The sequence below is a fragment of the Pelobates fuscus genome, chromosome 9 (genome assembly GCF_036172605.1).
Source record: "Pelobates fuscus isolate aPelFus1 chromosome 9, aPelFus1.pri, whole genome shotgun sequence".
Taxonomy (NCBI): Eukaryota; Metazoa; Chordata; class Amphibia; order Anura; family Pelobatidae; genus Pelobates; species Pelobates fuscus.
The window spans coordinates 80,214,818-80,232,983 of record NC_086325.1 but is presented as its reverse complement, the minus strand read 5'-3'; the positions used below and the strand labels follow the sequence as shown (position 1 = coordinate 80,232,983).

At 34.0% G+C, this 18,166-nt stretch overlaps 1 protein-coding gene across 1 annotated transcript in view; it reads left to right on the top strand.

Annotated features, from left to right (window-relative positions):
* TENM1 (teneurin transmembrane protein 1) overlaps nucleotides 1-18,166 on the top strand; it is a 642,971-nt gene that overhangs the window by 601,736 nt on the left and 23,069 nt on the right. The window contains exons 26-29 of the mRNA XM_063432113.1: nucleotides 967-1,333; nucleotides 2,494-3,004; nucleotides 13,026-13,198; nucleotides 13,602-13,837. Coding sequence (XP_063288183.1) covers nucleotides 967-1,333; nucleotides 2,494-3,004; nucleotides 13,026-13,198; nucleotides 13,602-13,837 — 1,287 coding nt within the window. The remainder of the gene's footprint in view (nucleotides 1-966; nucleotides 1,334-2,493; nucleotides 3,005-13,025; nucleotides 13,199-13,601; nucleotides 13,838-18,166) is intronic.

Sequence of the window (18,166 nt, the reverse complement as noted above, 5' to 3'; positions counted from 1 at the left end):
GAATGTGCAAACGGAGGGTTTAGACTTAGGGCATAGCTAAACATTTCAGTAATGATTTTCTTATCTAATTAGGGAGTTTAGTCTTAATGCATATTTTTATGTGCAGATTTTACTAGGTACAGATTTTAATTGTACACAATGTGTGAATATTTTATCACTGCAGTAGATTTAGATAGTTAAAATAATTGCTCAGTAGGTACTTTTAGGTGATTTTCTGATGTTTGCCAATTCTTTAATTTCATACTTAAAGTATATTTAATTATTAAGTTTTTCCTTTTTTCAGTAGTGGAGGCAAATCCATCCCCCTGTTTTAGCTAGGCATCTGTATTTACCAATTGCGGTCATTATGTCGGTAGTCTTTAAACAGTGCCCTTACCACAGTCTGTTCCTGTACATTTGACTCGTCTTGTTGCAAGGACTTATTTGTTAGTCCACCTATTGTACAGTGCGATAGAATATGCATAAACACACGTTATAAATAACAATAATAAGTATTCATTTTAATGATTGTAATTTCCTTTTATGTTACAAATTACCTCATTATTAAAGGTGATTCAACTCCTGCCTGGTGTATCCCCGTAACCTGAATATGGACTGATATCAAATCCTATCATAGTTATAAAACACAGCTTGCTGTAGACCAATTTGATGATTACAACAGTATAATTCCACATTCTAAAAATAAAAATTGTGGATACTTTAGATTGTCATTAAATCTATTTAGATTGCCTTGCCCAGCTCTGATTGCTTATGTGGAATTCTAATTTTAAACATATGCCTTCCTACGTCTTACACACAGAAATCAGATTGCAAGATATGATAATGAAAATATTTGTCAATATGGTTGGTTTTTTTTAGGATACAAACTCATTAATAAAAATAATTTTAAAAAAATCAAAATTTCAGTCTTATTAAGAAATGTAGCACAAAATACTAAAAAAAAAGACCATTGTGTTTTTGTGGTAGGTTCGTCTAGAGTGGCCGACAGACCTTGCAGTCAACCCAATGGACAATTCGCTGTACATCTTGGACAATAATATTGTGCTGCAGATCTCTGACAATAGTCAAGTGAGAATAGTTGCTGGACGTCCCATACATTGCCAGGTTCCAGGCATTGATTACTTCCTTGTCAGCAAAGTAGCAATCCACTCAACTTTGGAGTCTGCTAGGGCCATCGCTGTGTCACACAGTGGAGTCCTGTTCATTGCTGAAACAGACGAAAGGAAGATCAATAGAATACAGCAAGTCACCACTAATGGAGAGATTTCCACATTAGTCGGAGCTCCAACAGACTGCGACTGCAAGATCGATCCAAACTGTGATTGCTTCTCAGGTCAGTATTACTAACCTATTTTTCTCTCTGTAACGCTTTTGTGAATGGTAATTTTGAATATAATTCAACATCATATGACAGCTTCTAGAACAAGGCAGGGCAACAGCATCCCTATGGCAACTGGTAGACTGCAACAATTTTTACAATATTGGACATGATTAATATTAGTGAAACATATGAGGTTATTTTACTTAATCGTTGTGCACACATTAAACAGTTACAATTTACGTGCAACCAAACAATTCATTTTACTGTTTTGAAATGCTCTCAACAGCTCTGTATTGTTGGTGTGTCTAAATTAATAACAGAGCTCCACAGCTATAACACTCACAATATTGGGTACTAAACCTAAAACGAATGTGTTTATAAAAAACAGTCTCTGTGAATAAGATACATTGCTATTAGTGTATTTCAATTAAAATTTAGTTGCATAAATTGATCTTAAAAAGTCACATAAAATTTCTCAGAACAGCCCTACCCCTCCCTTCACACATACTAACACCCTTGTAATTAAAGTGACCATTCTCGTCTATTTCAAAATGTTATTGCAAAACTCCCCAATTTGTATAAGTACTGTCATAAGGTAATTGAAATATAAATAAATTATTTCACAAAAATGTGATGTCCATCACTAGTTATATATTCATGATCCTAGCAGTGTGATCTAATAGGATAAAACCGCACAATCTCTCAGATCACTGAGTTTATCATTAATGAAACAGTTCAGATAGGCTAGCATGTTGACATCATGGAATAAAGCCAGAGAATAATGAATTTTAATTTACATTTTAAAGACATTTCCTAATCTCCCTGACAAACATTGAGAAATAAATGTCGCGTATATATATATTTGAAGATGTCTACAGATGAGATTGCTATGTGAAGAAGAAATCTGTAGCAGTCATGGCACTAGAAACATCATTGAAAAAATTGGAAATATTTTTAAACCAGCAGGGCTTTGATTCTTCAAAAATTGTTATTGTGGAGATAATTGTATCAAAATGATTATCTTTGCTTATAGGAGATTTAAAATTATATAATTTGCAATAATGCTTGAAAGTGGATTTTGAATATTGCATTGCTCATTTATTTTTTATTATGTTGTCTCCTATGCTATTTAAAATCGCTTTCAATTTTCCAATAAAGTGTTTTTCTTTTAGGTGATGGCGGATTTGCAAAAGATGCCAGGCTAAAAGCACCTTCATCGTTAGCTGTGTCTCCAGACGGCACACTGTACATAGCAGACCTTGGAAACATACGAGTTCGTGCAGTTAGTCGAAATAAACCTCATCTGAATTCCATGAATATTTATGAAGTTGCTTCACCAGCAGACCAAGAATTGTATCAGTTCAGCACCAATGGGACCCATCTTCACACATTAAATCTAATAACTAGGGACTATGTTTACAATTTTACCTACAACGGGGATGGAGATATCAACTCTATCACAAGCAGTAATGGTAATTCTGTACATGTTCGCAGAGATGCAGGAGGAATGCCTCTGTGGTTGGTGGTACCTGGAGGTCAAGTCTATTGGCTCACAATCAGCAGTAATGGGGTTTTGAAAAGAATTTCTGCTCAAGGATATAACCTTGCACTGATAACCTATCATGGCAACACGGGACTTCTAGCAACAAAAAGTAATGAAAATGGATGGACTACTGTTTATGAGTAAGTTAGCACTTCTTTAAAATCTAAAATTAGCTTAGACTGATCAGTGTTAACCAAATAAAAGCAAGGGGGAAGATCTTTATATCTGGGAGCACTGATGAAGTTGTATCTCATGGGATCAGATTCCAGGATTTCTCTAGAGACATGATAGTTTGAGCCACGATGGGCGTTTTAATGTAAAGGTAAAGTTTCACTTGTGCATTTCTAACACAAACAGTTTTTGTTTGTGCTAGAAGTTTTAAGATGTATTTTAAATTCTTAGAAAAGGTAAATTAGTTAACGCCTGCAGAACAATACATGAAGTGCAGACAAGTGTGCAGTACAGCTTCAAAAAATTCTAATCATGGTTTTACAAAATGTCTATGTTAAATGCATGCGCAGACCTGAGTCACCATGGGGCAGCGTTGCTCATTAATTGTGTAAGTGCAGTGTGAGCAAGTAAAAACTATGAAAAGTTAACAGTGGCTAAAAGGCTAAATACTGTGCATCTTATATTATATAAGTAACAACTAGAAACAGTATCCCATTAAAAAAAAAATACACAAATCAAGTTTGTATATGAACATTAAATGTCCATATTCAGCAGTTTTAAATAAGTTTGTTTCTCAAAATAGTTGTGTTTTAACTGTTTATTTCCTATAGGGCATGCATTAGATTAGATTCTGCCTAAAGCATATGTATGAACATCTGAAAAATTTACATTATTTGACCTAGGGGTTATTTGATCAATAAAATCCTCTAAAAGTACAGGTTCTATGAATGCTCTAGGCAATATGCTGAGTAGTTTGGAAACAAGCACGATGTCTGTCAGACTTATAGAAGCACAGAATACAGAATAATAATTCTTGATAATAATGATAGAATTTATCGAAATTAAATAATAAATGAGTGGTACATTAATAATGCTTGAATTCTGCTTTGATATAGAGTTCAAATAGATATTGCAAATATCTCAAACTGGATTCCTTGAGGGCTGCAAACAAACCAGTTTTCCAGAGTAATATTGAACCAATTGCATAATAAAACAGTACATGAATTGTTCCATTAAATGTAATATAAAGAAAGTAAAAGCCAAGAGGCTATGAACTAGGAATTAAATACAAGATTTTTAACTCGCTATTTCCAGCAATAAGAAAAGTAAATGAGTTCATTCTTTAAACTGAGAATTGTGAAGAGCTAACCAGGGGGTTTTCCATTTTATGCCACAATAGACAAGCTGAAATAATAAGTTTGTGGAAGCATTTTCCAATCTTGCTTTTTTATTGTCAATGATCCACAAATCTCAATTTAGTGATTAGACTCTTACTACATGGCCAGTTAGTTTGTGGTATTTAAAGAGACTGGACTTTACCTTTCCCTTCAAAACACTAGACAACAATGTGACCAGACAACTGGTCAAAATGGAAACTCAAACATTTCAAAATAATATACAAAATAAAATAACAAAATAATATACAACAGATTGTGTTATACCACCATTCTAAACCTCCTAACACTGGGAAGTATGAATATAGGACAAGAGTGGGAACAAACAGAAAGAATCCTAGTGAAAAAGTTTTTTTTGTTTTTTTTTGGCTGAGAAGGTAATAAATCTTAATTCGCACATGGCAAGCACACTCCATGATATGCTAGGGCTGATATGGTAAACTTTTTTTTAAACCAATGCACATTGAATGGAAGGACAGCATCAGAGGACTCCACACACTATAACCACTTCAATGAAATGAATCTTGGGATGTATTAGTAATCTACAAATTCAAATTAAACTATGGATGGGAGAATAAACACTCATGGCATCACATATGGTGCATTTGAGTCTAATAGTATAACCATTTCGCCTGATTCTACCAGAGTTGTGATATTAATTTTTTCACATTTTCCACATGTGCATTCTATTTTCGCTTTGGGAATCATTAAACCTAATGTGTACCACTTCTGCTACTTAGTTAACATTGTGCTCAGATTTACAATGCTATCCCCCACACATATCTTTGTAAGGGGTTTTAATCTATGGGGCGAGTTTTTTTTTTGTTTTTTTTATACTAGAAAATTGATGCTGCATCTATATGACATGATTTGAGCATCTTTACAGCTCACAAATAACCCCATAAGGATATAGCATCTCCTTGTCTGTAATATGCCTTCTTTTACTTCTTTGCCCTATTTATTTCATTACGAGGTATGATTCTAGCCTTGACTAAGTCACATATATAGCCTTACTGTAGCCCAAAATGCCCACCTGAATTTACAGAAATGTATATATATCAAAATTCAATTTCATATATAAATATATAAAGACAAATTTTAATCAATTTTATGCATTTTTATTTCTTTTTGACTCTACGAGTTTTATCGTTTTGTTAGATCAAATATATCTGTGCCATAATAATGACATTCACTGATTTCATTGAGCGAATTTTTTGGGATTCAGATTATTATTTTTTTTGGCCTTATTAGAAAGCTTTTCTACCGTTATATAAAACTAACTATGTTTTATCTTGGGGGGGGGAAAGCCATTTACTTGCTTCTTAATAATGGTACAAAGTAGCCAGCTTTCTTCATCGTTACTTCCATTACTGATCCATTCACATGTGTCTCCGGTATAGAAGAAAAGTTATCATAGAGCCATTTGTCCCCATACTGAACATTTACTTTTAGCCCTGTGCAGCAGGAATCCGTGAATGTGTTCCAGAACAATAGCTAGCTCATGTGCTGGCCATAAAATACTCTTGAGAAATGCAAAGACTAAATTAGCAACCCACACATAATATGCCATCAATAATTTAAGTGTCTTAACAAGTGTTCTTTATAGATTAAGTAAACAAAAGATAATCTCTTGAAGTACTAAATAACAGATTAAACCAGTAGTCCAGTCCTGAGTTGCATAACTGGAATATTTTTATATGTGTTTGCTTGAAATTTACAACAATACAGTTTTAAAATTTGTACTGAGTATATTAAATGGAAATGGAATAATATGATGCAGCATTTTGGGTTTAATTCTTGGTTTGGTTTAAAAATTCATCCATAAACTTAATTTTAAAAAAGAACATAAAAAGAAGGACAAAACTGTTTAACAAAAATCTGCAATTTGTTTCAGCCATTACAATATATATACTTACACTCTTAAACCCCGATGACTATAGCTATCTGGAATCTTGAAATATACAAATGCTATCTTGTTGTGATTTCCAGTGAAATAGTGCCCTCTGCTGGTAAACATGGAAAAATACAAAAACAACATGTCGGGTTGTTTGTGTCATTATCATCATATTATACGTTTGAAATAATGATATCCACATAACTAAATTGAATTGATTTTTATCACATTTGCTGGTACTCTTATATCTGTTGTTAGACCAGTTGAAATATTTAGAGAAGCAGGAGGCAGTGGCAATAATCATTCCACGAACTGTGCATTTATCAGCACATTAGGAGCATAAAAGATTATGTTATTTGTGATTTTAAATGAATTTCTATAAACAGAGAGGTTATTTGTGGGCAAACAACATCTTTTTGACAATTAAAGTGATAGAACAAATTGACATGTAATTATTAAAAAAAAAAATGATCAATAAAGGATAGATAAAAGAAGTGATTTGAATGTTGAGGGCTTGGGTAGAGTAAGCTTTTACAATCTATTTTCCATTCATATTAAAATGGCATTTAAATAAATATTTAATTACACTTTTGATGTGTCCTTGTAGGAAGCAAAAATCAAGCAACCGATTGTATAATTACGAATGCATGTTACGCACCCTGGTTAGGGGAGATATTACATGGAATGTAAACTAAATAAAACATTAATCATTTTGATGAGGGCTGTAAAAAAAAATGTTAAATTACTGAATAAATCAATCAATCCATTAAATAAGTTGAGCCAAACACTATGTAAAACCTTTTTTCTTGCATACATTGGAATTAAGATTTACAACATAAGTCTACAAAGAACATAGCATTTTTATATATATGAAAATATTGTACATCCTTGAATTTACAACATAAAAAAACATAACCAAAAATAATACAAACATAACAGAATATTCAGTTGTGGTAAATCAATCTCTAAAATATGCAATAAGACTAAGAGGAACACACTATAAATAACCATGTATTTTAGGGGCATTAATAAACCCCCCAAAAAAAAACAAGTGTTAGAAAAGTGACTGAATGTGCTAAATGACGCTTTTAATCCTTCGAACAGCTCAGGACATTTGAGAACTGCAAATAGAGTTTAACCCCTTAAGGACCAAACTTCTGGAATAAAAGGGAATCATGACGTGTCACACACGTCATGTGTCCTTAAGGGGTTAAATAAGGTAAGAAAGTCTAAAGCTAAAATTTTCACCTTTAACATATGTGTCAAATTAAGCAGCTGTCATTGGTTATTCCATGAGTGACATCCTGATTAAAAACAATTAATTAATTAATTAATTAATATTACAAATGTATTCACAAATTAGTATCAGTTGTTCAGTGCACAAAAACAATTATTTTGCTGATTTTGGGAAGGCTAATAATATAATTGCTTAGTTTAATCTGTAACAAAACGTTAAATATTCAGATTCAAGACATTTATTGGAGGAGGATACGTAGCTAGTGCTGAGGGACCTTGGCATTGGAATTAAAGTGAGTGAAAAAAAGGGTTTGTAACCCTTTCAACACCAACAGGGATGTGGAGGCAGAGGGACACTATAGCTTTAGAAATACAGTTTTGTATTCCTAACGCTATAGTGTTTCTTTAAAGTAGATTAGTAATCAAAGTAGTTTCTTTAAAATAGATTAGCATAGCAGATCAAAGTTGTTCAAGCTTTAGATATTTAAGTGAACAAGACCACCAACCATGCACAAGGGTAATTAATCCTTCTTCGATACTCCCTAGGAAAGGTTAAAGCGACATCGGTATCCAGACCACTTCATATCAGTGAAATGGTCTGGGAGCGGTATTCGAGTCTGAAAGGCAGCCACTAAAGGCGCTTCCTGTATTTTTACAGAGTTTAACTCCATGAAAGACATTCAACTTGAGGTTTTACAGCATTTTCAAAATCCCCATAGCAAAGTTTTGATTCAGTGCTGTGCTTTGATATGGAGACGTTCTAATGCACACACAGAGCCTGCAATTAAGGTGAGAGAAAAAAAGGGTTTTTAATCATTTAAACACCAGGGGGTGAATACAGTTTTGTATTACTAACACTATAGTGTTCCAATAAAGTAGATTAGTCCATAATTTGTGGAATGGTGCAGGCACATAAAGTATTTTTCCTATATACAAAATGGAACTAGGCAATCCTATATAATCACTAAATTAAACTTCCAAACTATATCTAATGATTCAATCATATATATTGTTTGGTCTAAGTTGATGAATGAGAATATGTGGAAAATCACAGAAAATGTTAAGACAATAATTTTAATCTTGAAATAATAACAATTATAATTGCCATGCTGTGTTTTCTCCTAATGCAAATTTATAGTAGACATTTTGTTTTGGCTGAAGCAATTCTTTATATTTTTTTCTGAACACTTGAAGCTCGGTCCAATATCTGTTTGTTTTGGCCAAATTCCACTTTGGAAATATATCAAGAGAACAAACCAAGAAGTGCTCTAAAATATATACATAATATAGTATACTGATAGGAGCATTCTCCTGCTATTTGGTTCACAGGTCAGAGAAAAATAAACTAATATCGGGAAAACCAGGAGAAGAAGCAAAAAAAAATTAAATCTGTATTTATACATTGTATATTTATTGAATATATAATACAAATAGATTTGTTTACTGCTCCTCCTGTTTTTTCATTAATTGCTCACTTTTCACTTAATCTGTGAATAAAAAAAAATTCTAACTGTCGCCTATCCATCAATCATCGCTCTTTTGGCAACAAATGCGAAATTCAGATTATTGATCCTCTACTACCCCATCTTCGAACAGGCTTGACATTGCTCTGTTTGGTTGATGCAACATTTGTGTTTTTTGTTGTTTTTTTAAAATTCTTTATTTTCATAGTGCATAGATTGACATGCAAGCTTGTCATGCTACAACAGCATTAACAAGCAGTTGTGAACATACATCTAGATACAGTTTCATAGCGTGTGTGGTCTATTAGCGTAGAGTGTTACCCCCTGAGGATCCACTCATTAGTCTAGGTCATTAGACTTGCTTCTGAGGCCTAGTGGGGCTGCCTGACAGGGGGATCATGTGGGGGTGAACTGGGATGACCCCCGCCGGTCCAGGGGGGGGGGGGGCGACGGCCCCAGCTGTTTGTGGTGGCAGGAGAGTGGCCATCTCTCCCGCGCCTGCCATGCTGGTAGGCCTCACTGGAGCCTCGGGTGCCCGATATTTAAATTGTCACTTGAGTATTGTCTTTGTGCGTTTCCCGATGTCCCCTTTTGTTTGGTGGCCTATACGTGCCATTGGAATGCCGTTTTCAGATGAACATCCGATTGGTCAAAGTTCATCCGAATTCCAGTGTGGTCCAAAACAAATGTCCATCTCTATTTTAAAGTAATTTTACAAATGGTTGAGTAATGTATATATTGATATCACTCAACAGTTGATATTTTATCATTGAGGCAATAGCTTAAATGGGTACAGTAAATAGCTAACGAATCTAATTTTCTGAATTGATAAGATTATATAATAAACACAATTTCTCTTTAACCATTGTTTACTGTATCACTTTGGGGATCACAGTGATTTTTAGACAAAGAGATTGTCAAATTGTATAATAATGCACCAAATGAGAGTTTAGAAATTTGAACTTATCAGCAAAAAACGATTACAATTGACCTCATTTTAATTTTATGACGGCACTGAACTTACAAAATAATAGAATCTAAAACCTTTAACAAATCAGATGTTATCGTCTCATAGTCCTCACTAGCTCTAAGTTATGGTTATACACAATATATACACATTGTAAATATTAGGGGTAATACATGAAAAACGTTGTGTTCTGAAATATGGAGAAAAGATGTATAAGGGAAAGAGTCACCGTTGCAATGTACCTGCTGGTACCACTGGTTTCCATGGTGATTGCCCCACATTAAATTTCTTTAGACCACTTTTCAGAAAACATTTTATACATAACCACCTGGACACATTGAAAAAAAAAAAGATAAAAAAGTGAGCTTTCTGGAGCTTGTTTGATATGCGTGTGGCAGTTTGAACATCCCACACCAGAGTCTCTTCTTTCTAGGTGTAGCAGCACCTTCAAAAATGTCCTCAAATCCAAGTAGGAGTGGAGCAATATGGAAAATAAGAGGACTATGTTACTGGTGAATAGAAATAACACAAATTTCTGGAGCTTATGATCAGCTCCAAGTAAGTTCGCCTGGCCCATACAATCCCTGCCTATAGATATGCTGAAGGTCCTGGTCCTTTGTTGAGAAATGTTCCAAGGCCAGTAAGTAGCTTTTGGTGATTAGCGATCACTTTCAGTGCACAGTATTGTAGCGATAAATATTCTCCAGTATGTGGAGTGGAAATAAAATATAGTGCTCTCTGTTGATAAAAAAAAAAAAAAAAAAAAAAGGTATAATCATGAATGGAGAGCAAAATAGGTTTTGCTGAATCCTAAACAACGTAGGTGGTATATTCCCCATAAAAAGGAAATCAAAGTGCTAGTTCTCCAAATAATATCTTCAAGGATAAGGTCAGAAAGGTCCAAGTTAAATAAAAAAACTAGTTTTATTGGAAACAAATAAAACCAATACTAAAACAAATGTGTTTCAACAAAAATATATTTTTGGTGAAACAAGTTAGTGTTTTGTGCTGTATAGTTTAGTTTTACTATTTGTTTCCAATAAAACTAGTTTTTTTATTATTTCATTTGTTCCTTTCTGATCTTATCCCTGAATATTTTATATGGAGAACTCACTTTGATTTCTACACTATTACACTACTAAATCAACACTGAATATCGTCTGCAACTTGTGTTATCCTTTATCAAGAGTAGAGTTGCTTTATTTTAAAATGTGTATTAGAAATAGTAATATAAAAGACACACAAAAAAAGGGGGGGTTACAGTTGGCATCGGATTCCAGATTTCAGCCAGGGAACACATTGCATTTGGGGTGGAGAAGAATAAAGTGTATGTTTCTCTACCTCCTCCTGTTATGTTCACTGACAGAAAAGGATAGAGCTTTTTAACAATGATTGACAGGATGGAGAAAAAGATGGAAGACTTTGGTTCAGGACATAGCTAAACAGAAGTTTACATTTCATTTTTCAGAACTCACAAAACATGTTTGTTAATTATAAGGGATAAGGAAACAGAAAATTACCAAATCTGATGAACAATTCTCCTTTAAGAAGTTACATGCCAATGGAAATAGATAATGAAAACTAACAGTTCAATGATGTATTAATTAGTGCAGTGTTAGTTTGTGTGTTTAAAATAGCACAATATAAAAAATGGATACTGTCATGGTTCTGATCAGGTCAGTAAGAGACCTATAGCGGGGTTAAGTTTAGGTTCTTTATTGGAATTGTAAGACATGTTTTAAACTTGAAATATTTAGTGAAGCAAGACTTAAAAGGAAATAAAGACAAAAGGGCTAAAGTTGAACCCATAAACGAGTTTACAGGTAAGTAATAAAGAAGGTTATAAATACAGGGTTTAGGCAATAAGCCCCAGACAGGTTATAAAGCAATAGATAGGATGATAACCTATAAATGGAATTATAGGTATGTATCAGGATATAGAGAGATAGATAGGAGCAGACCCTATAAACAGAATTATAGAGAAGAATGAGAAGGACCTATAAAACGGAATTATAGGCAAGATTGAGAAAGAAGATGAAATAGAAAAAGGGCTTTAGGCAATATGCCTCAAGCAGGTTACCAGGAGATAGGGAATGCTATAAGAGAGGTTTACAAGTAATTCAAGAGAAGGAAAACCTAGAAGTGAAATTATAGATTTGAGGCAAACAAACATAAAACAGAGATAAACAGAATATGAAGGTATAATGAATTCAGGTTAGATAGTTGTTTAGTTGTTCAGAGTCTTTTGGTTGGAGGTAGCAATGCAGTTATAAGATAATTGCAGCATTTTTTATTCAGGATAGAACCAAATAGTTAGGATAGTCTGTGTTATCCAAGTAGGTTGTGGTGAATCCAGTTGGAGTAAAAGGGGTTTCCAACAAAAGTAAAAAGGTAACAAACTCCAGCATGAATAGAACAGCTTGGTTGAGTTGACTCCGGTAGTTGTAAAGTAAAACAAGGTAAAAAGATAATAAAGTCAGGTTGAAATTGAAAATCAGGTTTTGTTATGAAGCTTCTTGGAAAAGAGCCGTCTGGAAACAGAGCAGGTTTCTCAGTATAAGCCAGGATCAGAATTCATGTCACATTCAGAACCACAACTTGAATCAATGTAAAGGCAACATCCTTTAGCAGGGTGTGACATCTTATAGCATCAGTAATTAGTCCAGGCAGGTGAGGATGAGAGAAAAAAGTTTAGAGCCAGTGGTTAGGGAGGCCACTAGTGGTAAAACATAGTAACTGCAGACATAAACTTGAATGAAAGGAATTAAATACCAAAATTAAGGTTTGGATTCTGACAGATACACCTTGCTTTATCATTTCCTTTTGCGCTTAAAGTTAGTCATTTTATTATTATTATTATTATTATTATTATTATTAATTTGCAGAGTGCCAATTAGTTACACAACACTGGATGCAATTAGTAAAAAGTTTAATCGATAAAATTAGTTTGACAGATAAAGGTAAATGAATAAACTGTCAAATCAAGCTCACGATCTAATAGTTAAATAAACCAAATCAGCTAATAATCTTGCTCTTTCATCATGATCCCTGTAATCATTGAGGTCATTGTAAATGACCGTTCAAGCACAGAGGTACAATATGATGACTATAGTAATTTAATACATGCCATTATTCTTTTCTTTGTGCTCTTTGTATGAGTTATGGGCTATGTTTCTTGAAACACATACAGAAATAGTAACAGAGGCACTTTTAGGAAACTAATGTCATTTGTGTGTTTGTCCCTACTATTTTAAGGTATGACCTTGAAGGACACCTAACAAATGCAACATTTCCAACCGGAGAAGTCAGCAGTTTTCACAGTGATATGGAAAAGTCTACTCGAGTCATACTTGACACTTCAAATAGAGAAAATGTTGTGACTACAACAAACATATCTGCAACTAGCACAATATATGCATTGAAACAAGGTAACGTGACAAGATTTTCAAACTCCTACTAGGCTACATCTATTGCTTCTTTTAAACTCTTTTTGTTCTTTTCTCCAACCTGATTTCTTTTTTTATTTTATAGTTTTATGCATTTCCACTGTAGGTCCTTCTTAAGGCCCAAATCATATAAATGCAGTACTCTAAATTATCATTTGCACTGCCTGTAAATCACTTCCACTAAATATTTATATTGAGTAATGCTGAAACAAAAACTTTTAGCTTGAAGGAAATCACTACCTATTTTCAAATCACTGAATTAGTGACGCTGGATAGAATTCTTTAACATTCTCTTAATCATTTATTTTTCAGTCTATTCAATGTATGTATGTGTCCATGTATAAATATTAAATATAAAGCATGTTGCTTCTTTTGTCTTGTTTAGAACATACCCTAAATACTTATCGTGTCAATCCTGATGGTTCATTACGGGTCACCTTTGCCAGTGGTATGGAAATAACACTTAATGCAGAGCCTCACATCCTAGCTGGAGTGGTCAGTCCAACTCTAGGAAAATGTAACATTTCACTACCTGGGGAGCACAGCCCTAACTTGATTGAATGGCGACAAAGGAAAGAGCAGAATAAAGGAAACATCTCTGCATTTGAAAGACGCTTAAGGGTATTTTATTTTTTTACATTATTATTATAATTTCATATAAGAAATTATGGATATACTCAGTCTCTTTTAGCGTTTTTTTCTATACTCTCTTGTTGTGTTATTCTAAGATTAGTCCTTCACTCATTTAACTCAGCTTGGCAACTCTTCAATTTTCACATCTTCTCCTGATGACAACTACATTTACTTCTTCACTGTTTAACATATAAACTCATTTTTCATGATTTACAAAATTCTGCAAAATGTATTATTTGTGTATTGCTGCCATTGGTTAATACTCATATACTTTTCTCTTTTTTAAGACATTGGATGCTCGATTTCAAGCCTCCCATTCTTAGAAATAGGTTAGGTGAAAACAGTGGTCAAATAAATGAAAAAATGTCAAGTGACAATATGGACTAGTTGTTTTGCATATCATTATTATATTAATCTACTAAATGTTTGCTCTGACATTGACTCATTAAGAATAGAAATGTAGCCAGGTCACATTTGGTGGATGACATAAAACAAATAAAAACAATAGAATAGAATTTGATATTTAAGACCCTACATTTATCAGCCAGCCTCAGACAACCCTGGGAGAAGGAATGGGAGGCAGCTATATGGCTTGGTTCGAATATTTCTTGAGGCTTTTATTTTCAAGGTACTCAGCAATATAGAGTAAAGACTCCTCGTTTACCATCATAACAGAAAACCAGAAGAGTGACAGAATGTTTTCTCATAATACAGAATAGTACTGGGGTGCTGGGATCACTACTGTCCCAAAAAGAGGATTGTAAATGTGTATGTGTGCATGCTTTTATTAAATGGACTTTCCAGATTTTATTCATCAATAAATGTCAAGCATTAGGAGACCAACATTAGGCGTTAAACATCAGTACATCAGATATCAAGAGTCAGGGATCAGGGATCAGCCATTAGATATCGGGAGCCAGTAATCACATATCAAGAATCAGGCATAAGAAGTCTGACATCAGCAGGAAAACATCAGGAGCCAGACTTTAGGAACCAGATATCAGGAATTAGATTGCAGGGCTCAGTTATAAGAGCCAAACATCAAAGTCAGATATCAGGAGTCAGGCATCAGACATCAGGAGTCATGGATTAGATTTCAAGAGTCAGGGATTAGGCATCAGGAGTCATGGATTAGATATCAGGCGTCATGGAGTAGATATCAGGAGTCATGGATTAGATATCAGGAGTCATGCTTTTGTCATCAGGAGTTAGGTATAATTTGATAGGCATCAGATATCCAGAGTCACATATCAAGAATCGGACATCAGAAGTCAGATATCAAGTGTCATTTACCAAGTGTCAAACACCAGGTTTCAAGAATTAGGCATCAGTTATGAGATACGATTACACAAAGTTGGAGCTCTTAGTTTTTAGTCAGCATGTGTCCAAATTATTAAACTATAGTATAATTTTGAATAGATTTTTTTGCCTCTTTTTGGTGTATACTAAATGTATATTAGAGGTTATGTATAAATATTGGTGCAATCTCTCTTACTAGTTGTTTACTTTTTTTCTCTCAGAAATGTAGCAAGTTGAAATCTAAATTTCAAAATTTAACTTCAATTCAAATTATTATTTTTTAACCCCCCCACCCCCTAGTTTCTCCCTCTTTTTGCTACTTCTCACTGATCAGTGAACCAAAGGGTGGAATAAGCACCTATATTTATTTTATGAATGTCATTTGCAGAACACTGAACACCCATTTTATGTGCTTTTTTTTTCCGTCAGAACCATTTCTTCCAAAATGATTTCATGGTTCTATTTCCAAACTGAAAAAGCAAATGGGCATATTTCAGTCCATCCTACCAATTTAAATTTTGGCATTTTTCTTTTCACCATGTGTAAGTCTAGTAGTCTCAACCTTTAGCCTGAATTTTGAAATTCAGATTCCTATCCACTATTTTTTTCTTTTGTTAGATCTGTAGTGGTAGACTATGACTCCGGATGTTTAATGAGGTAGGATGGAGTTTTAGTGGATGACTGATGGAGTTCAGGAGGAAGGAGGAGAGAGGATGGTGTTTGGGATGAGAGATGTAGGATATTGTAAATTATATGCTGTGGGGTATCTCCTTCAAAGGTCACAGTACTGGGCCAGACATGGGAGATCTCCTGATATACAAAGTTGGACTATAGCATTAAGCAGTGCCCTGAGCAAGTTTCTAGATGAAGTTGGTGAGGTGTGTCTAATTAATATGAATCAATGGTTTGATTACTGAAACAGTGGTGCAAGAGTAAAATCTGTCATGTACCAACATAGATAAATCATCAATAGTTTTACTAAAAAGGAAACTGAGTCTTTCTTGCAGTTTCAAATATGTCCTAGAGAGTTGATGCTATTTATAATTCAGCTTGCTAGTAGTAAGTTTATTGACCTCAGGAGTAAAAAAGACTGGGCATTAAAGAAACAATTATTGATCTATTCATTATCATTAATGCGGTGTAATTCGTCCAGCTCCCAATAGTAAAATTGTAGATACAACATTACAAAAGGAGGCCAAATATAGGGAAATATAGATTAGTCCATATGTCCTACCAACAATTATTAAATAAGTTAATGCTCAAAAAGTTTATATATAATGTAATTTTAAAAATGTCAGGATGCATAAGATGTAAATGAAAAGCAAAGCAAATTATTTATTATTCATATTAAAAACATAATGATTTATGACTAAACTGATAGTTTAATTGTGTTGACTGACATAGTACACTTTTCATCATTGTAAAGTTTGCAAGGTTTAAAGGGAAATTGAACCAGAACTTAAGAAATAAATTGGCAACTTCAGAGACTCTTTAACATTAGATTACTTCAAATTCCAAACACTATGCACAAAAGTGGCAGATTAGATAAATTCTCCTCCCCAGACATCTGAAGAAGAAATATGACTCTGGCATATAATCATAAATCAGTGTCATCAAAACCAGTCCCCTATCTCCATCATTTTGACCCTTTTGAAATTAAATACTTGCGTATGTTTATGAATTCAGGATAAGATTTCTGTTCTTGAAATTTAATAACTGTTTAAAATGACTATGGCTTCAAATCGAGTAAATGTAAATGCTTCATTGCTATAAAGTACTGAGACTTGTTGAATGAATCTTGCAGAAATTACAGGATATTGATTTCATCTATGTCTCAATTGAACAAAACAACTGTAATCAAAATAAAAATAGTCTCAAATTTATACTATTGCGAGTTAAAGGTATACTACTGCAGTACCGTGTTTGGTTTTTAATAACCCCTACACTACAAAAAATCGTGCAAACATATTTTACTTTAACCCATGAAATCCATTTAACCACCCTTTTTGCTCCAGAGTTGTATCTAGAGAAACTAGGTTATCTGCCATTTCTTATAGTATTGCTATAAGGAAACCTACATTTGCAACCCCATCTTCCCTTCTCTCATATAATAAGAACATTTGTATGAAACACTGCTTCTATTGAAAAATGGCCTTCAGACAAATGTCTAAGCAAAAGAACAAGTCCACCACGAGTGCAACTGCACCTCCCACCTCCCTACAACCCATGATGCAAAATCCTTTCTGGAGTAATTTGGTCGATCTAGAAGGGTGGATATACCTCCTAGTTAAAACCATGGAGCAGTTCTTCTTAACCAATGTGCATGCATTGTGTGATCAAAATTGTCATCTCAGTCTTTCCCAACTAGAGATTCTCTCAAATCAGTTCACAAAGGGGAGAACCTGCAGAGATTGAAAGAGCACCATACCGGGCAAATCATATTTCTGCACTCAAGTAACAAGGGACATTGTGCATCATACACTACGGTGCATAACCTCAGCCATCCGCTTTTAAAGCCTCCAAGCAAAAGGCATTGGATGAGTCATTCTGAAAAGAATGCATTAGAAAAGCATTATAAGCAGACTTATGACCCTTACTGTATTCTTTCAATCAGGAAAAAAGGAAAGGAAGGCTCAACAATCAGCCAGTCTTATTTTACAGTACACGTTAGATATGTAGAATTTCAGTATTTTTTTTGTAGCTACCAGCTACATCAAAATTATTGCAGATCAAAATGTGTAGTGTTCGGTGCCTGCGGTTAATGGTATAGACATATAAACTACAACTGACACACCAAAGTATATATTTTTTAAGTACACATTCCAGGTTATTTACCTAGTTGTATTGCAACAATTTTTAATAAGCTGTTTTGCCTTAATTTGCCAGTTCGTGCACATCAGCAAGTCAAGAAATACACCAGAAAGTGGCAAGATCCAAAGAGCATACACCAAAATGACACACCTGAATGACATTTTTTACGGCCTCCACTGGCCTCCATGTTACTGTCACATTAGGATC